Genomic DNA, 21,954 nt, shown 5'->3' on the forward strand with positions numbered 1-21,954 from the left:
TTTTTTTAAATTTTAAGTTATTTTGGTGCACATTGAAGGAGCTAACTACTATAACTCAAATAGTTATACCATAAGAAAATGTTACAAAATTTACAAGGGACTTTATGCTCTCTGTACACTAAAGTCACTGTAAATTTGGGGTGAATGTGTTAGAATTAAATAGATTTTTTTAGCTGAAGCAGCAAATGTGTCCTTTGATTGTGACAGAATGACCAATGCGCTGTGTTTGATCCTGGCAGGATGGATGACAATAATCTCATCCTTTGATATATTGTTTTGTGCTCTGTAGTGTCAATTTGACAGCAGTAATAAAAGACAAGTGATAAATTACATGTGTAGAAGCTATCAAAGTGTCAAGAAAGACTACCAATATCATCAGCTCTGTTCACTTCATTCCTCTCTTTTAATTCCCAATGAATCCATCCATTTATCAAACCATCCATTTCAGATTCACTTATTCCATCCAACTGTTTTCTTCCGTTTATCTAAATCAGGGGTGCTGGAGGGGCTGGAGCCTCTCCCAGGTGCCATAAGGCAGGATAAGGGGTCCTGAACAGGCCGCCAGTCTGTCACAGGGCTAACACAAAGAGACAGACAACCATTCATGCTCTCATTCACACCTAAAATTTAGCATCTCAAATGAACCTAATGAGCGTGTATATAGAGTGTGGGAGGAAGCCAAAGTACCCAGAGAGACACCAAACGGGCACAGGGAGATCATGCACGACAAAAGGCCCGACACTTGGCCGGTGGACTCAGGCCCAGGACCTTCTTGCTGTGAGGTGGCAGTGCTAATCACCATTCTGCTTGCTGTTTTTCTTTGTTTGTTTGTTTGTTGTTGTATTGTTGTTTGAGCCTAATGCAAAATAGCAGTCTATGCTTATACTGTCAGGCAGACAAATCTTTAAAAACTCTTTTAGTGAGGTGTCTGCAATCTCTGATTTTTCACATATGCTTGCTGTTTAGTTTAAAGGATTAAATCTATAGATATTTAGAGAAAATAATGTTTGTGCTACAGCTTGCAAGTGAAACACTGCAAAGTAAAGCAAAATACAGTTGTCAAACATACACATCCTGAACCTTTTCGCTTGCATCGTGCACCGCTGTTTTCAATCAGTCCTCCTTCACTCATGTCACCAACCACATGCAATTCTCTTAACTATCTTGGGTGGTTTCGATCCCACCCAATGTCTCTTACCCACTCCTGGAATCCATATCCATGTGTTTTTGCCCCCCCCCCCCATTATTGCTTTTTTACTTCAGCCAAATTTCTCCAGGGCTTAGAGTAGTAAAGATTTATGAGAAGCATTCTGGCTCACCCTGGCCATGCTAGTGTTTCCCAGTCAAGTAGTATAAGGAGAAAGACATTGAAGAACAGGTGCCATGTATGTTTGCATTCACGTCAATGCGCCCATCTTCCAAAACAGGAATTTTTGCCAGTAATCTAACTATAATAATCTTAAAGCAAGTAATTTAATGTCTAGCATTCTAATGACAGAACGTGACTACTGATCACATTTGCAACATTATAGAGGGACAGCAGCTGCAGTATTCTGTGTATCCAGTGAGAAGCTGGCCCGAGCAGAGTTAAGAGAACCAAACAAAGACCCTTTCCAAGAGGGAAAAAACAGTTTAAACACACATCATATTAGACAAGCCCAGACTTGCCTCTGGTTCACACACTATAACCAGTGTAAAGGCAAGGTTCAGCAGCTGCTGTTCAGCATCCACACATACTGACACATGATTCAGAATTTTAATCATCTTTGATTAGGATTCATTTCTAGTCTTGTGTTGTGGTTTGACTGTTACCGCAGGTATGACTTTATTATTTATATTTATTGTCACTGATGTGTACGTGAATGTAAAAGTTGAATTTATTTATTTTTATATAAGAGTCTGCTGTATAAACACTCAGCAGGTGCTTTATAAGGTACACCCTATGGACCTAACAAAGGTACATGAGATGTACACATCCTATTGCTGCACCTGTTGGATTGACATCTGGTGACTGTGGAGGTCATTTCAGTACACTGAACTCCTTGTGATGTTCAAGAAACCAGTTTGAGATGATTTGGTCTTTGTGACATTATGCACTGTCCTGTTGGAAGCAACCATCAGAGGATGGGTGCACTGTGGTCATGAAGGGATGGATATGGTCAGCAACAATATTTAGGTGAACTGTGGGATTTAAAATATTTTTAGTTGGTGAGCAAAGTGTGTCAACAAAATATCTCCCAGACCATTACACCAACAGTAGCACCCTGAACTGGATGGATCTATGCTTTCATGTTGTTTATGCCAACATCCAAATATCACAGCAGAAATTCCGACTCATCCGATCAGGGGATGTTTATTCAATTTTCTGTTGTCCAATTTTGGTGAGCCTGTGCAAACTATAGTAGATTCAGTTTCCTGTTCTTACCTGATAAGCACAGCAGTGTGTGGTCTTCTGCTGCTGTAGCCCATCTGCTTCAAGGTTTGACATGTTATGCATTCCAGAGACGCTTCTCTGCATACCTTCTTTGTATTACGGGGTTTTCTGAGGGGCTGTTGCCTTCCTATGCGCTCAAAGGACTTTGACCTCTGCCATTTTTGTTACTCACTGGTTATTTTCATTTTTTCAGCTCATTCTGTGTAAACCCTAGAAGTGGCTGTGCAGGAAAATCCAAGTAGATCAGCAGTTTCTAAATTTCCTTTTTTTAACGAAGGATTATATAATTTATGCATAGTTATTTCATGAATATGTGCATTCCTGTCATTTTGTAGGTTAGGAGTTAAGCTCATATTTAAATAACTCTGCTTAAATAAATGTTTGTTGTAAAATGTAAATCCTAGTAATTCTATATATTTGATCACATCAATAACATTTTTGTGAAATTGATTTTAAAATTGAATTTGAACAAATTCAGTATTAAACAGTGCTTATAGTGCTTCATATGAGAGATAAATAAACATATATTCAATTTAAACTAGAATAAAGCACAGTAGAGACAAGTATAGATCCAAAGAAAACCTGTCCAAAACAATCAAAACCTTGCCAGCCTCTTAAATTGTAAGGCCTAATAATGACTGGATAATAGATCTCAGTCACAGAAGCTGCAGGGTTGCCCGTCCCTGTTATGGATTCTGGGCTGGTTCTGCACAACCTTATTAGTAATTATGGTTTTTCCCAGTTGCTAAGATCCTTTTTTCTGAAACCGTCCCCCCTTTTCTGAAAACTGTAAACACAAAACCCAATTTTCAAACAACATTAACAAAACCTCTGACTCTACTGGCAAAAACCAAACAATCACATCAAAACAATTTTATCTGTGCCCAAAACCGCACAAAGTTTTCAGACGACAGAAAAGTCAAAAAATAATAACACTACAGAGCATTCCTTAAACACTACAGCAAAAACAAAAAGATGAGGCATTTTTTGTGAGTAAATTATAGGCATGTAAATCTCATACTATACGTTTCAGGCTGTCCATTGTATGTACACAAACATGGTCATTCCCAATTGCCAAGTTTTCATCTGAAATTGTTGTTCTCGATCTCCCATTTCCTCCTTTGCGCCTCACATTGTTTCGATTTATTGTTGGTATCAACCGTCAGCTCATTCTTGCTGGCTGCGCACTCTGTGCTGGCATTTGTTGGTTAACATCAGCAACAAGCCATTGTGTTTAAGAAGTGACATCTGTTTTGCAGTTGTGTTTAACATCTGCCTCCTGTAGTTAGGATTATACATCACAAGTGAATAACTGTTCGAAATGTGTTTTAGTGAGTGTGAATATGTTTAGAGATTTGCAATGAGAGCGAATGAGATCCTGCAAATTGCGCTTAACTAAGCGAAAACTAATTAAGCCAAACAGTCCAAATTGGTAAATGGACTGTGCTCACATAGCGCTTTTCTACTTTGAGCATTTAAAGCACTTTCTTACAAGAAGGCTCATTCACCTATCCACACACACACACACTTTTTTCTGTGCCCAACCAGTTTTAACCAAATGTTCACACACTCACACTTTGATGCATTGCAGACAACTCGAGGTTCAGTATCTTGCCCAAGAGTGCTTTGACATCCAGACTAAAGGGGCCATGTTTTTATTCTATTCTGTTTTGTGTAGACAAGTTGGCAAAATATAACTTTCGAAGATAAAGTCAATAACACTACAAAACATTATTATTACTATTATTATTACTATAGTTATTTTTAGGGGTGCTATGATGAAATTTAGAGATGCCTGAGCACCCACGAAAAGGTTTAAACGCCCTTGTGAGTGGGTCGTTGCAACATCTTGATTTCTTTTCTTTTTCAGCCGTTCTGTAGTACATTTGCTGGAGCGCTCTTGCTCTTTGTTCTGTTGCATGACCCTGTTCCAGCCAAGCTTTAGCAATAAAACAGATGGCCTGACTCTAGAATACTTCATGGTCATGGTCAACTCAATAATTACAAGGCCCCCAAGTCCTTTGGCTGGACAAATCATCTCCCTTACACCGCCATGCTTCACAGCTGGTGTAAGGTGTTTGTTCTGATATTCTATGTTTGTTTTTTATTAAACTTGTTGCTCTGCTTTATGGCCAAATGCCTCCACTTTGGTCTCATCTGCCCAATGGACATTGTGCCTAAGAGTCTAATTGTGCTGTTGTGAGTTTTACATTTAAGATGCTAACTGAGGTCTGTGGATGTACCTCTTGGGTTTTATTGCAGTTTCTCTAATCATTACACTGTCTTCAACAAGCAGTTGATAAGGTGCACCTAACAAAGTGGTCGCTGAGTGTTTATATTATTTCAAATGTTTATTGCACTTTTAGCTGCACTTAGTTACATGCATGCATAATATCCAAAGTATGTTTGATGCTGCCACTGCCAGGACAACAGTGAGATCAGAGGTACACAGATGGGACAGCAACTATTTTTAAATCTTAAATACTTCATCTCTACTGCCTTATTTATGTCCCAGTCCAATTGCTCTTCTTTCAATTCAGCACCAGGGCAAGACTAGAAAAGGGAAAGACAAGGCTCCTCTCAGTAGAGCGTTAGCGCTAACATGTGATCTTTGACCTTGGTTTTGGGCCTGAACCTGCATATGGGAATTGTGGTACCATACAGCACCATCCATTGGGAAACGACCTCCTTGATCCTTCCATGTTGTCCCACGGCCCAAGTGTTATGAATCCAGTGAGTCATTTGCATAGTTTAGGGTTGAGTCAGTCACCAAAGTTTTGTGCATGTTGGGGTACTGACTCACACAAATGAAACAAACAAACAAGCAACAAAAAGTTACCTCAAATTGTGTTATGGTACTGTAAACTGTGGATGTGGTGTGGTTTTTATATGAAAAATTGCTTTTAGAAGAAAGAGGTCAAAAAATCAAGAAAGTGACAGATGTCTGAATGACATCAAAGATGTGTTTCTTTGACGTAACAAAGGTGTGTTACACTTCCACAGCAAAAGCCAGACTAGACTGGGAAAATTCAGTGTCAAAAATAAGTCAAGTATAAAGTACTGTACTGTACCTTCAGCCTCTCGAGGGGACCAGTGACCAGATGGATCACATGGTCGTGGAGAAGACGAGTTTGATGCATACTGTAGTAGGACTCTCCCTTCAGTGCATTTGTCACACACTGATCCCACTTCTCTAGGAAACCAACAGGCAGTACAGCAACCAACTTAGATACATACCAAATACACGTCATTTATACACAATAAACAAACACAAGAAGTGACAAGACAATTGTAACAATGTTAAGCTTATTAAGCCCTTTAGATTTGGACTCACTTTCAAGTATGTAACTGTGTAAACAAGATATTTAGTATTAAATTCCCATCACAATACATGGATGTATCAGAACTATAACCTATCTAGTTCATCTCACCTGTCATAAAACTGTCCCGAAATTGGTGGAAACCATTCCAGGGTGATGGAATTATGATGCTGCTCAACCACCTGAGGAGCCATTGGCACCAGAGGAGGTTTGGAAGCAGGCTGCCAGGTCTGATAGATGAGGTCCAGGTAGCAGTGCATCCTAGCCACCTGGTTCATTGTGAAAGAGTCTGTACAAGCATCATCTGCAGAAAAAAAGAGGTAGTTAATCAGTGTGAGGATACAATTTGAGATTGATCATCGTGCAGGTCCATTTTCTATGAATAGAACAAGCTACTTTAACAAGCTACAAGCTAATTTATGAGCATTTTCCCTTTAAATAACTTTTTAAAATTCTTTAGCACATTATGAGTGCCATGAAAGATTCGCTAATGCTGAGATTCCCTAATACTTTTTCCACACACTATGCACACAGACTCAAAAAGTTCTCTGGGATAATTTCTATACAACTATAAAGTTTTCCTCTGGTAAGTAGCTCAACACATGCAGAGGCCCAGTCTCACCTGCATAACTCATGTAATTGTTAAACGGTGTATGCGTGAAATGACGGATGCCACAAGTATCATTGCCTGGTTCAGGATCGCTGCAGCCTTTGTATTTGGAAGTGGGTTTGGTGTCTGCACACAAGTCCCCAGTCTCCATTGAGGGCTCAGTCTCCAAGCACGCATCATTGCATGATTCAGTCTCGGACACACCTCGAAACACGTGATAAAGGCCGAGGCTATGACCAATCTCATGGACCATTGTGTCAGTGTGACCAAATGTGCCGTAGAAGGAAGGATTCAGCACAATTCCACCTGGAAAAACACAGTGAAAGAAGTCACTCGCACTCAATCACACACCACACAAATGCCTTTTCCTAATGTAGTGTAAAGTAATTGTGGCACAGGGGTATGATTCAGACAATACATTATTCATGGGCCTCCTCAGCTTCATTATCACCTTCTTCCCTGTTAGAGCTGTGATGAAGACAGAAACTGCTTGGGGCTTGAACTGTAATTACTCCAAATCAACAATCTGGGCTGCCAAAGAAGTTGAAGGTGATGTGTGCCTGTACTTATGTAACTGCATGTGAGTTTGCATGCATGCATTTATTTATGCGCTTTGTCTTTTACCCAAGTGTGTGAGAGCTTCTTTGTCCCAGGGCCATGTGGCAACCCCTGCCAGATCTTCATCAGAAGAATTGGCAAAGAAAACATTCAGGTGAGTTGAGCCATCCAACTGCAAAATCTCTTTGATCTCTTTCATATCCAAATAGGCTCTGTGGAAAAAAACCCAAAACAACACAAAGACAGTATTTCACATTAAGTTAATGGCTTAACAATTAAGACAGTCATTTCCAGATTTCACCAAGTCCAAAACAAAAAAGAAAAAAGAAAAGAAAAAAACACTGTTCCTAGCCAAAAGAGCTTATGCAGTGTCATCTTTCACGAAACCAGAACTCAGATTTAGGTCCCTAATGAACTAAAATATTTATTTAATGTGCTGGCAGTTGCAAGGACCTTGAAACCAAAAGAATGAAGTTCCAAGAAGAATAAATGATCTTGTTGAAGCCAGCTAGTGTTTTAAACCATGTGTACAAATTAATAAGGACGTAATAAAATGCATCTTCTTCAGCTGGTTAGGGGTGAAGAATGTTTTCCTTCCTCCATCCAAAATGAATGTTGACTACAAACTATCTGGCACTGCCAACAAGTACTTGCATAACAATAAAATTATGTTTTACTTTCTTTCACCAGCAACTGTACACCAGGAGAGGGTTGTGATGTTTTTAAATATAATTATATTATTATAATCACTGTAAATCAAGTTGCCATTAGTCTGATTTACACTGAACTAATTTCAGGCTTTAAGGCTCATTTACATTTTTGTGGTGGAAGGGAGAGTACAGACCATGTTGTTGACATTATCATTTAGAAAGTACAATAAACCGTATAATAATCCCAAATGTGCAACTATTGACAGAGTTTGACTGGAACTACAGTGCATGCTAAGAGTCACTATGATGTTTTTCTTTTTGTGTGCATGACAGTGTTTTATATTGAAGGACGAATCAAGTAATAGCCAGTTCTGAAACATGGTTCTGGCACCTTATAATTTCAACATACAAGCCACATATACTTTACTGCTGAAAGTCAAATTAGACACTTGATATTGTTTCAGTTCTTTGAGGTTTGTGGACATTTGTTTACTCACAGCTCCACTAAGATCCCGCCACAACATTTCTGTTGGGTTGAAGTCTAGACTTTAACTGGGTCTTTGCAACAGCTTCTTGAGATCATTGTCCCATAATTCCCAAATTCAGCCAAACTTGATCCTTTAGACACATGACCTTAAAAGGGTTCATGACTGAGTTAATGGCTGCAAGGTCCTGTGACTGCAAAACAAGCCTAAATTATTACCCCTCCACCACCGTGCTTGACAATTGGTGCGAGTTGTTTGTGCTGATATGTTCTGTTTATTTTTTGTGGCACTTTGCCTAATGGCCAAAACTATTCCACTTTGGGTTCATCTGTCTTGTGGGTTGATGAAACTTGGCAAACTTAAGCTGTGCTATCTCATTCCTTTTGTAGAGAAGAGGTTTTCCTGTGTCGACCCTTCCAACCAAGCCATACTTGTTAAGCATTTCTATCAGGAAGGTTTTACCATGTTAACTGAGGCCTGTAGAGTCTGAGATGTAGCTCTTGTTTTCTTTTTTTGTATTTTGGCTTGTTTGTGGGACTTCTTGACTCTTCCTGAGATGATTGTGATAGCCCAGGCCACCAGACCTCCAAAACTCCTGTTTTTATTATTTGATTAGTAGCAATTGGCTTCTACCCTTTTAGTTCTTACAGAATCTTGTGGGTGTGCTTGGTTTTTCAAAATACTACTGGGTCCTGGGAAAACTTTTTTCCTTTTTTTTTCCACATGATTGCACTCCAAAGTTGTAAATATATGTATATTGTGATAAATATTTGAAATATGAAAGCCTTTTTCTTTGAATGTCTATAAATACCAACATTTTTATACAATGCATGAGAAAATTTTACTCTACCCTTTTGTATTAAGAAAAAATATTATAATTTATATGATGGATTCTTAGCATGCTCATAGAATGAAATAATGTCCTACAACAAGATGTTCTATTCACTGCATCATGAGTTTTCTACCGAGAATCGGAGACCAGTCTGACTCATTTATGTCAGCCTGACATTTGAATTAATTGTTTAGGTATTCCGATGTCTCCCTTCTCAAGGCATAATCTCTGTGAGCATTAACGGTAGTACAAATGAGTGCAATCACTCAACACAATGAGATATCTTTCCAGCAGTGAAACTGTCATTCATTTTATGAACACGTCAAGCACAGTTTTCTCTATGAGCCTGGCTGGTGGTCCTGGCAAACAGCATCAACAAGCTCAGTCATCTCTTGGAAGAGTCAGTAATTTGTTGCATATGCTGAAATGATAGTTTATTCTTTCCCTTTGGCTTAGGGAGACTTTTGAAATAGATATTCAGTGGATGTATAAACAAGAGTTTATCAGAAACAAAACAAGACCCAAGTCATACTATGGCAAATTAGGTCTGTTGATGTTTTGACCCATTTTGTATGACCCTTTTGCCTGCCTTTTATTTTGTGCTCACATTTTGCATGTCCTCATAAGATTAAGTGAACTGAGGCTAAACCTGATTCTCCTCCAGTAAATAAAAATAAATTGATTTCATTCACTGTTCTTCTTCTGTGGTCACTTGTAGAGGGCAAAAGGCAAAGTACACCCTGGAGACCCGGCTGCCAGTCAATCACATGATTAGCTCAGGAAGACATATCCACACCTACAACCACTTTAAACTTTGGATTGTGGGAGGACACCCACATAGGCAAACTCCTCAGAGAAAGGAGAAACAAAACAGGAGGTCCAAATTTAAATGCTTTTCACTTTGCTTTAATTCAGTGTCATTTTAATCATAGACTTCCCTGAGCACGTTGGATTTTATTAACTTAGTACATGAAAAGTGTAAATTGTTTTTAAAATTTGTTGAATCGATTCCAGCACCAACTTTTTGTGCATGCAAATCAATTTGTAAAAGTTTTTTTTTCACTACAGTTCATATTACATTTGTCCCACTTAAGGGAACTGAGGTAAATATATAGATAAAAGGAAAATCTTCAAAGACTCATACCTTTGTGAAGTGTAATCCTGGACTGAGCTATTTATATTTACTCTCCCACTCAATACATGAAATGGGTGAGTATGTTTTGAATTGCTATGAAGTAAGGTGGTTCATAGTGCCACTGAATGCATGCACCTGATTTGATTACTTTACTATACCAGCTGAAGTAAGTCACCAGAGGTTATCACAAACAAGTGTCACAAACTACAGCTGTTTAATTAAGTGAACGATCCTGTAATCATTTAAAAGTGGAGGTGTCAGATTTGATATCTTCATGTTTCAGATGAATTACAGTGTTTTGTTTGGTTGCACCAATAGGCGTAGCTGCATGGGCATTTTAGCATTAGAAAAAATATGTCTTTGCATGCTGTTTTTCCTATTTATGGTATCAGGTACTTTAAATTGTAATTCAGAATCAGAATACTTTATTGATCCCTGGGGGAAATTATTTAATTGTCGTGTGTTGCATCTGTGTGTGTGTGTTTTGAAACAGGGTCTTTTTCCTATCTTCTAGAGATCTTCTGAGTTAGACATCTTATGCAACTCGGTGCATTTTAGCATGTAGACATGGTCAAGACGACCTGCTGAAGTTCAGTCAGAATGGGGAAGAGAGGTGATTTACAAGACTTTTGGACGCCAGATGAGCTGGTCTGAGTATTTCACAAGCTGCTGATCTACTGGGATTTTCCCATACAACCATCTGTAGTTTTCACAGAAAATGATCGGAAAAAGAGAAAATATCTTCAGTGAAAATGCCTTGTTGATGCCAGGGGTCAGGGGAAAATGGCCAGGCTGCTTGAAACCAACAGAAAGAAAACAATAACTCAAATCGTCACTGGATTGAACTACTGGATGTAGAAGACCGTTTCTGAGAGCACAGCACATGGAACTTTGAAGTAGATGAGCTACAGCAGCAGAAGACCACACTTGTTAGCTAAGAACAGGAAAGTGAAGCTACAACTAACACTGGCTAACTAACACTGACAATAGAAGATTTGTCAAATATTTCTGTCACCAGATCTCAATCCAATAGAACACTTTTGACATGCGATGGAACGTCTGTATAAAATATTTAAATGTATTCCTCATAGCATATGTTCTTGTAGCCTAAAAACAGTATTTTAAAGGTCAGTAACACTGTTGTTTGGCAGTGTTTTGGAAGAATTTTGACCAGTGAGATAATTTCTTTTTCCCTACAGGAGTAACCCTACTAAGGTTACCACCAATGCACATTTTATATGCAGCTACACAAAGTGCCTCATAAAATCAAGTTTTGCTGGACAAATCTGCTTCTACCTGAAGTCGCAAGTCAAATAAGGGCTGCTTAGTGAAGATTCAGTGCTCCCCTAAAACAGACGTTTTCAATAAAAGGTTTAGTATACTACATGCTTTCGTCAAGCCTATGCAAGAGCAACAGAGGGCATTCGCAGGGGCCAGGTCTAAGGAGATAGACAGAGAGAGAGAAAACAGATCATATAAGGTCCCTCTTTCTAATAATTTCAGGAATTTCATTATTTCCTCAGAAAATATTTGTCCAGAGTTTTTGGACATGCATGTTGGGAGAAAGGGGTCACGCGGTTTTTGATGCTGAAATGAATGAGTCAGCAATGAATAAGGGGAGAAATTCTCTATTTAATTTACTAATCACAATTTCATTTTTTTAACAGCCTTGGCCCTTAACACTTTAGCGTGCAAGAGAGAATCAAAGCAAGACTCAGTTTTACTGTAGTCAGCTGACAAAAGTTGAACATACAAAAAGCTTTTGTATGTCTGCATGTGCATGTGTGCATGTTTCTGATTTCACACAGTGTTGACTATGTTGTCGTGGATGTTTTACATTTTCGTTTGCTGCCGTTACAGGAAATCAGTCCCCAATGACACTATCATAGGGATGTAACCAGAACTGCTCTGAGAATTGAACTATCTATCTTACTCAAACCTCCCTGCAAATTACCCTTTACCTCACTTTACACCAACCGCCCAATGTTCTCTCTCATAGACCCCTCAACTATTTCCCCATCCAATAACCCATGTTTCCCACTCTTGCCTCTTATCATGTTTTTTCAGCTTAGATGAGCCACTTGGGAGAGACAGGATTTTCCATGCATTTAACCACACTACTTTTGTCCTGGGAAAACAAGTTTCAAAGACTTACAAAGAGAGAGAAGGAGAGAAAAAAAAAACAAGGGAGGGAAAGTGCAAAAGGTAAGGCGAGTGAAGAAAATTGATCCTAACTATAATGAAGCGTCACTGCAGGGCATCTCTGCTGGGGAAATTCAGGAGCCCATGAGGCAGCTCAAACTGTCGTGTTAATGCTTTTATATCTGATACATATTAAATGGGGGATTATGACTTCATCCATTTACATCCATATATAATTCATATAAAGCCATAAATTCGCCTCGTATACATGTGTCTAGGGCAGCTAAGTGTGAAAGCTGGGGCACGCTGGCATGGCAATGACAGTCTCATAGCCAAGAACACTTTTGAAATTAGAGGGGGCCCTCAGCTCCCCTGTCATCAAGTCGGTCAACACCACAGCCCCATCATTCATCTCTGTCTTTATTACTATACTTAGGCTCTCTTCTTTAACCTTCCAGCTTAGTCCTCGGAATATTTCTCCCTTCAAGGAAGACACATGCATAAGAAATGTTGCTGAGTTTTGTTTTTTTTAAATCATTGTTTAGAGACATATGAAACAGATGATTGGATAGCCCTGGGCCTTTCTACCTCTCCAAGTTCTTATCTGAAGTAAAAGCCCTTAATGGAGTGCTGAGTGTAACTCTCTCACTTTCTGGCAGAAATGTGTGAAACGCTTCATCAGAACCTTACTTGACTTCGGAACCACAGCCACCTTGCCAATGCAATATCAGCTGAATTCCCCCATGTGTCATATTTTCAAAGGACCACCAACAGAATCTGGCTATATATTATCCCGTCAAAGCCAGATGCGACCCTGCATTCCTACGATAGCCCACGTAAAGCCACCCACCTCCCACAATCCCTTCAGTCCTCTAGTTATGCTGAAAATCTACTTTTTCACTTCTCCCAGCCCCCACAAGAGTGCAGGTGAAACTTTGACAACAGGTGGGCTATGGCTTTAAAGGGAAAGTGAAAAGTCCTGGTATTTACACCCAAGCACTTCATTATGTTTTATGGGACAGGGGCTTAAGGTTTAGACGACCAACTGTAAAACTCTATGTCAAGAGCCCTGCACCAAGCTGGAATACAGCGTGGAGAAGGAGTGAAAGACATGAGACGCTCCATCCATTAACCTGCCACAGGTAGAGGTATTGACTCAGGAGGGAGGGGGCAGGGATGGCAAGAGGCTGAGGGAAAACAGATGACCTGTTCGCCCCTGACAATGCCAAGCCAGAACTTCATTTTCTAAAAGGCTAAAATGGTTGATTGTGAGGTGTTTCCAAAAGATTTCTTTCATCAGTTGCTCTCAAAAATGTCATGTATTAAGTTCCTGTGTACCCTGTGATTTTGTACCTGTAATTATATCAATCTCTAATTGGGAATAAAACAAGCACGTATGTCTACATAGTTCAGCTTGTCCAACAATAGATACTCATTCTACCATTCAGAAAGTAGATTCTCATTGCATGCATTACAGACACACTGTCAGATATATCAGGCTCCAGACATGAGAATGTTTAGCCTTAAAACAAATGCTGTCAGATAACATCAAATACCACCAAAACCAGAAGAAGTGTCAAAACCGAGGTCTGTGAAAACAATGCAAAACATTCTCTTCAGCCAAATGTGGAGCGGGGAAATATTATTAGTGGTATTTTCAGAAGAGAAACTGATGCAGCACCACTGAGCTGCGTGTGTCCTGTGTTAGCCAGATTTTTTTTTTTTTTTAAAACACTACATGTAAGTGGTAACAGGCCCAAATGCTGCAAAAATAAATGCAGGACCTCACAACCATTGTTCCCCTGCATACGCAGTACATTGTTCATCCAGAATTCCATAATTAGGGAGGAATGTCAAATTGTTTGTACTCTCTGCAAGTCTCTCTCCAGACATACCATAATCAAAACAAAATAAGCAACCACTTGGGGAGATTATATCTATGTTTTAGGCAAAAATCTTTCTTTCTGTGCATTTTATTTTCACTTTTGCTCCTATCCTTCCTTTCACAAGCCCATCTTTCAAATGCCCACAGGGAGACTTTCACATTGCAACAGCACGCATTTTGCCAATACTTGATGTCTAAATGAAGTAGTTAGAAACCCATTAATCAAGTGGTGGCTAATGATGACTAAGTTGGAAGGGATGTGGTGGGAACTGAGATATGGAAGCAATGGCAAACCCACCTGCATTACCCTCTGATGTTGTTAATTAGATGTCATTATTTAGCTATTTAGCAGTCATTTTAAACAACGGGACAGTGCCAGATAGACAGCGCTTCCAGCTTAGCTGTGATTGAAAACAGCCTCGTCTCCTTGATTCATACTAACAGAAAGACCCAAACAATCCCACACACTAGGTTTACCAGCTTATGTCCCTTTCACTTGTCCTCACATGACAGTGGCAAGAAATACTGACCAAGCCTTGCCGTTTCTCTCTCTTTTTCTAGCATACCATAAAGACCCCCTGCACTGTCCGCAAAAATGTCTCACTCTACTGTGTTGAGTTTCAGTGTACCAAGAAACAAACAATCCTGCTATTGGAGGTCTGGCGCAAACCTTAATACAGCAAAATTCCAGAGATTTATTCTCCTTGCCAGCTTTTACTCATCATCTACAAACCACAATGGAGTTACCACAAAAACAAAAAAAATTGAATGCATTTATGAGCAACCCCTGTCTTCTCCTGAAGTTATGAAATCGCATAATATTCTTCTTCCTATACAACGCTGCAAAATGCCTCGGGAATTTTGTAACAGAGGCTATTACATGCAAGTGAAATTACGTTCTTTACATTTCTTTTATGGATAATTCTTTACGAGAAGATGTTTAGGCACTCATACCTGTCTCATTGGGACTCACAAGAGTGGTATTTCATTGAAGTGAATTCCTTTGCTATACGGAAAGAAAATATACTGGACCCTCCTTTTGACTCCTAATTGCCCTCAGGCTGTGTTTAGAATGTCACTCTTTCCAAACTCTCCTTCTATAATCAAGCCAGTTCAATGAAGACCACTGGGTATAGGAGACACAGAGTAGAAAAAGGTGGGGAGAGTTGGTGAAAACTGGATACAAGAATGAGTGGTCTGGCCTGCGCGTTTGCTACCAGGAAAGTCATCCGGTTGCGTTTGTTTTACCCTGCTTAAGTGTGGAACACTGATTGAACCAGTCCAAGGCTAGATTGGACTTGCTGCCCCCTGAGGATTTCCTGGGCCACACAGGCTGGGAGTTGAGTTACACTCAGCCTTAGCCCAAATGGTCAGGAAACAGTAGGAGTAGACATAAAGAAAAGCTTTCTACAGGGACACATGTATGGAAAGATTGGCTGTTTGATTTACTCTTGGCATTCGAGGCAATAGTGCAGAGTTGGTTTACCAAAATTACTCAATCATGTCAGAGTAAAAAAAGAAAAAAAAAGAACTATAAAATCAGTAAATGCTTTTTGGAGGATTACAGTAAAATATGTTTATTTAAAAAATACCAAAGAAAACACTGTATCATACGAAATGTCAAGAAAGTATTCTTACTTGTGTGGAGAGGAACGGTTGAAGCATGTCTTGGTCACGTCTGTCACATTGGGGTTGCAGCAGTCGCCAAGATCATAGAAGAAGTTTTCCCAGTTACACTCAGGGTCACATATACCATTACCCTGCTTGTGTTCAGGGCAGCTGTTTCGATATCTAGATATGCAGTCGCCTGCATCAAATCCTGTTAGCGGATGGTTGCATTCTAGGTCACACTGATCATCGCCAATTTTGCTGATGTCACAGTTAGCTAAGATCAGGCGGTTGCGTAGAGAAGAGTTGGTCACGTTGTGAATGCTAAGCTCCCAGGTTATGTTATAGGGGCTGAAGGCGTCATTAAGCTGCTGATGCTGCAGAATGATCTGGTGGTCTGACACAGTTGGCCTTGTCCTTGCATCATCCCAAATATTTACAACACGATATCGAACTTTCTTTGGTCGGCGGAAGGTCCAAAGTTGGTTGTAGTTTCGAATGACCTCAACGTTGTCACAGACAGTTTGACCACAAGTTGGAGGTTCCAAGCTTGTGTCCAGGAATCCCTCAGCATTTCCATTTCCACCACCATTCACAAACCCTGACCTCGCACCTCCTCTGTGCTCAGGCTGAGGAAAACTACCATCTTTTACAGTCAGCCACTTACGACCTGGGTGCTCAAATGTTTCACGAATTATCAGCTTAGGTAGATCTTGGGGGTCCTCTTGGCCTTGCATATCCCTGATGATATGCCTCTGCCCTCGGGCCTCTCTCCATAGACTCACCCTTTCCACTGCCCCCCTGTAATTATGATTGAGTGCATTGCCCCCAATCATCAGCACTTTGCACTTTTGGGTCAAATGGCTGAAGACATCGCCGGATTGCTCTCGACTAACGGCAACCTGGGCTCCATTGACGAAGAGCTTCATGTACACGCCATCATAGGTGATTGCAATATGTGCCCATTGGTTTGGTATATAACGAGCGTTGGAGCGCATTGAGGTCACTTTGTGGGCACGGTCAGTTTTAAGGGAGAAGAAGAAGCGGGGATCGCGGTCGCCGTATTCACTATCCGCCTGGATGCCAAGCAGCCAGCCTCGGTCACTGGAGGCATAAAAGCATTTGTCGTAAAGGCCTGAAAAAAGAATGAAAAATCAGTCAATATGTTAATACCTTTATTTGCAGGAGTTAAACAAAAAGAAAGTGAACACATTAACTAAAAGTTCATCATCTCCTGAGGAAGAGCTAGGAGCTATGCAGAAGTGGGCTTGTAGAATAACTATAACGCAGTACGTCAGTTTCATTACCAGTTTTTCCTGTGATAATATTTCAGCATTACTTTCAATATATTCACTATATTATCAGTACCTTTTGAATATTTTATGCAATATGTGTAAAAGTGTCGTTTATTAAGGGGAAACAGGAAATGTAAGCAAGGTTAGTGAGCAAATATATTAATAGATTTTTTTTTCCAATCTAAGACCTGAATATTGGGTTGAAGTGCTTGTTTAGCTAAGAGAGAACCAATGGAAATCTCTCACTATAGGCTTTTCATGAACACTGAGCACATTTAAAGTAGTTCATGTAAATGTCTCTTGCCAGTGGGTTAGCCAGAAAAGACTACTTTTCTGCTAAAGTCATGTTTTTGCAGAGGCACCAAAACACCTTTTTCCTGTTTTACTTGGACTGTGTATGCCAGCTTAAGCATTGTAATGTGTTTTCACTTCTTAGGGGATCTCTGAATGCTAACTGTTTGTTTGTTTAGCACTTGTTGAGGTACATGTGTGCAGGCACACAAGTCCACATCTGTGCATACTGCATGTGTTTATTAATGCGTTTCATGACTCTGAGCATATATCCATACAGTCCCAAGTGTGCAAATATTCCAAAACCACGGGGAAACGCCTTACAAGGTCCATTTCAGCCTGTGGAAATCTACCGTATGTGTTCACAGGTGGGGATAGACCTGCACTGCACTCTTGTAATTTCTACAATTGCCAACATCATGCGCTTTTATGTAATTATATCTACCCACAAAGAGACACTCGATCCGTGACCTGAAGACCCAGCTCATATAGATATGAAGTATTCTTTACAGTTGCCGTTACGATGAGTGCTTCAAATTCCTGTAAATGCCCTTCATATTTTTCTCTGCTGCCTTTATTATGGTGTGAAAGCTGATGATCACATCTTGGCCTCAGCTCACTTGTCAACTTGGGTGCCTTTGTTGCCCATCGATTAGGCTACCTGAGCCTCTAATAAGTGGCTGGCTAATGGTAATTGTACAGACCTGCTAACTTTGACCTGTTTCTAATTAGATGCACACTGCAGTGTGCGTTCATTAACTTGGTATTTTCACAGAATAATGTTCAAGGGGTGAGGGTTGGGTTCAGCGTCAAGGTCAGTCCTTCAGTGGATGACGTTTTCAGGCTTTCCACTACACTGGAAGGAAAAAGCTTCCCATCTGCCAGCTAGAGCACTCAAGGCACAAAAAAAAAGGTGTGTTAAAATGCTCATAGGGCTCCTAGTGTAAACAGCTGTCATAATTCTGCCATGGTCAATTTATCTAACATGGTATGCTTTTCCAGACCCAATATTGTGACTGCTGGGTCTCGCACAAAAACACTTAGGCACACATATGCACATACTTATAAAGACATGCATATATACATTCTCATGAACAAATACACACACCCATGGCCATATGCACAGACAAAATGAAATAGTGAAGTGCACATTTGTGTTCACATATAAACACACACAAAGAGACTGGCGTGTGCTTCAGTCGACCACTGTTTCTGTCAGCTTCAAATGCAGCCCTCCTCGCACTTGCCATTTGTCTTCTTTCGTGAAAACACACTCAGGAAAAAAGGAAAAGTACAAAAACACGCATACCCTCACAAAGAAAAATGTCACAAGGTCTTGATAAAAAGCAGGGAGGAAGGGAACATTAAAGACTGTTTACTTTTGAACTGTTTTTGCTCTAAAAGGTCAAAGAAGGGCATTTTCATAGTCATACCTAAGTGACCACCAGCTATTTCCCCATGCAGACAATGGAAAATCCCAATGACATTTTAAAACAAACAAGGATATCATTCATAAAAATATCATTGCACTTTAAAACACTTACCTTTTGACATAGCTTTCAAGTCTCACTCCAAATTAATTCAGCTAAATAATTTGCAGTCATTTTAATTTGGGGTATTAAACAAACCCTTTTCCAAACTGCCATTCAGCCACAATAAGGCGGTGCATAGCTAATAATGCTTAGGACTGATAAGAAGTTTAAACCTCTAGTTGAGGTAACGATTGCTAAGAATAAGTGTTAGACTCTGAGCTTAACCCTTCTTTAAGCATCAACCTCTTTGTGGGTAACTAGCTGTGATCATACACAGCAATGTGCAAAAGTCTTGTGCCACACCTTATTGTCTAATATGTTGTTAGTTGCTGTGATTTATGGAAATATGTGCAAATATACATAGAGTACTACACTACATGAGTTTGTGCAATTTTACCAAACTTGAAGGTAATCTTCAACCTCAATAACCAGCGCAGCCTCTCATAGACAAGCTTTCTTGTCACTTCAATGAGCAGATCTTCAAAGCTCTTCTTTGGATGTTGGCTGCCTCTGTTACTGTTTTCTGTCTCTGTCAGAACGATCCCACACTGCTTTAGTAATGTTGAGGTCCAAGCTCTGTGTAGGCCAATCCATGACTGATAAAGGAATGCGTTACTGCATTGGCAGTGTGTTTGTGATCATTGTCATGCTGAAAAAAAAAGGTTCTGATTATTTCCAGATGATATTGCGTGGTGGATCAAAACCTGATAGGACTTCTCTGTGTTCATAACATCCTCACCTTTGACAATATCCAAACACCACTTGCGGAAATGCGGAAAAAAAAAAATAATCAAATTTGGATTCGTCACTCCATTAAGATCTGTTGCCACTGATTTTCAGTCCAGTCCAGTTCTCCTGTAATTCGGCATACCTCAGCCTTATTTCCATGTTTTAGTTCCTTGAGAATGGCTTCTTATCAGCCAACCTTTCACTGAGAACATTTCTTCTAAGGCTTCAGTGAACAAAACATGGATAACCTGAAGGGACAGAGGCATCTCTCAGGTGTGTCAGGTCTCTGTTCAGTTTCTTCCTATTTTTTAATGACATGGCTTTTAGATTCTGTTCATTGCTGTAGACAGCTTTTTAGACCTGCATTTCTTCCTCCATTTGTCTAGCGTCCTCAATTTTTTTTAAGGACACACTGTACACCATACCAAGATATGCCAAGTTTTCCGCTACTCTCTCTTTAGCAATCACTGTGTTTTATGTCAAGTTACTATTTACAAAGTGCCTAAAGATGTGATTGGCAGTTCTTTGCTCAGCTGTCTGTTATCTGCAGGCACAATATTAATTCATATCTCTAGTTAGGTGTCTTTTTATGTATTTATGATACATAGCTTATGGTTAATGAATAAAAAAACAAAAAGACATTCTTATTCAAATGATCAACTACAAGGACTGGACTGAAAATTAGTGCAAAAGCAGCCAATGTCCAAAGAAAAACTGTGAAAGAGCTTCAGAAAGCCTGGAGAACTATTGCTCAAGACGGCTTAAAAGATTCGCAGGAAGGTCTGGCACCTTGGAAGCAAAATATAGGAAAATAAGAGGAAGCTCAAAGGTTTTGCACAGTACTGTATCACACTTAAATTAATAAACCAATAAGATACTTTTTCTAAGTAGCCATGAAAAAAACCTTAAACAAACTTAGTTTATGAGCATGATATCTATTGTGTATCGTCCTGCAATGAGGAGATACATCTGTTATCAACTTAATTATCTGCCAGCGACTGCACATAATTGTCTCCAGCAGGTTATGAAGACAGCCTGCACTCCTCTTGGGATTTATTTTCCTCTTTCGGGAAAACCCGACATGACCTGGATACAAAGGCTAATCGGGCACAACAAATTTGGATAACATTCGGACGCAGAACTTGATGTTCTGATTGTGTGCTTAGAAAGGTATGTGTGTTTGTGAGTGGTGCTCTGTAACAGTTCAAATACTAAACCTGGGATTAATTCTGACCACATGTAACTGTCAAATGTGACCCAGAGGGGTCTTGTGATTGGTTTTAAGGGGTTGAAAACTATTCAAATGTGTATTTACAAATGTTTTATTTGATCACATAGATACTATGAAACTATAGCTTGAATAGTTCCTTTATCATAAAAAATAGTTAATAAAAAAAAGCCAGTCTACAAATATGGGCTGCAAAAACTGATAAACCTCTTTAAATGCTGATATTTTAATATTTTTCCAAACCACAAACTCTATAAATATAATAAAAGTAACTTAAAGCTAAGTCAGTCATACTGAGTGCAATAAGGGAAGATAGTTTTCTTTTATCTATTTTTTCTTACTGGAGGCATTTTGGACACAATCCCATTCAGAATAATTTTATGAGGCCAGAGGAAAGAAACTCTTACCCCAACTGGTCAAAGAGTCTCAAGTAACATAATATATTTCACAGTTGAGACTGCGCTCACTCTAACTAGTCAGTTGAACAGAAAAGAGCATCCTGTAGTAAGAAACGTATAAAAATGGGGGAGGGGGGGTGCAGTTGTGGCAGTCAAAAACAAGACAATAAAAAAACAGTTCCTCCAACAACACTGTGCTTAGATCAAAACATGGGGATGGAGCATTTTAGGGGCACAAGGATTTTGAGGTCTCAATTGGTTTTAAAAGATTAGGCTCAGTTGAAATTGTTAGACTGACAAATTTGTTGTCTTTAGGTCCAATCTCTGGCTCACTGATGGAAGGAAATCTTAAAACTGAATACACAAGATTATACAGGAATAGTAATCTCTAGAAGGCAGTGGTAGGTGGGGGGCTGGGCACAACAACAACAACACCTGTAAAAAATGATGAGATCCCATACCACATCTGCAAGAACTATAACGTTCATTTTTGTCAGAATTGTGTACGAGATGTGTTTATTTAACTCTGTGGTCAATATGGAGGCCGCCCTTTGTGCTATTGCTTTACTGGATTGCATTATATTGCACAGATGTTCCTGTTATCATGTCCATCCTCTATAAAAAATCAGGAGTCACTCAGGTCACAACAGACCCTCTTACCCCCCTCTCCTCTAGATTAAGACTCTTACAAGGAACTGGCTTTCCAGAGCATGTTCCTGCCAACTGGCTAGGGTTAGCTACTGTATGTGAATACAGGCAGGCAGAAGTGAATTTTTTATTATTATTTTATTTTATTTTGTGTGTGTGTGTGTGTGTGTGTGT

The 21,954-nt window shown here is 39.6% G+C and overlaps 1 protein-coding gene across 1 annotated transcript in view; it reads right to left on the minus strand.

Moving 5' to 3' along the window:
• The window catches only part of pappaa (pregnancy-associated plasma protein A, pappalysin 1a), a 104,653-nt gene that overhangs the window by 79,961 nt on the left and 2,738 nt on the right, over positions 1–21,954 (minus strand). The window contains exons 2-6 of the mRNA XM_040053226.1: positions 15,690–16,794; positions 6,989–7,134; positions 6,377–6,670; positions 5,866–6,058; positions 5,506–5,627 (exon numbers count right to left, since the gene is read on the minus strand). Coding sequence (XP_039909160.1) covers positions 5,506–5,627; positions 5,866–6,058; positions 6,377–6,670; positions 6,989–7,134; positions 15,690–16,794 — 1,860 coding nt within the window. The remainder of the gene's footprint in view (positions 1–5,505; positions 5,628–5,865; positions 6,059–6,376; positions 6,671–6,988; positions 7,135–15,689; positions 16,795–21,954) is intronic.

Source organism: Simochromis diagramma, unplaced genomic scaffold (genome assembly GCF_900408965.1).
Source record: "Simochromis diagramma unplaced genomic scaffold, fSimDia1.1 OVJJ01000596.1, whole genome shotgun sequence".
NCBI lineage: Eukaryota > Metazoa > Chordata > Actinopteri > Cichliformes > Cichlidae > Simochromis > Simochromis diagramma.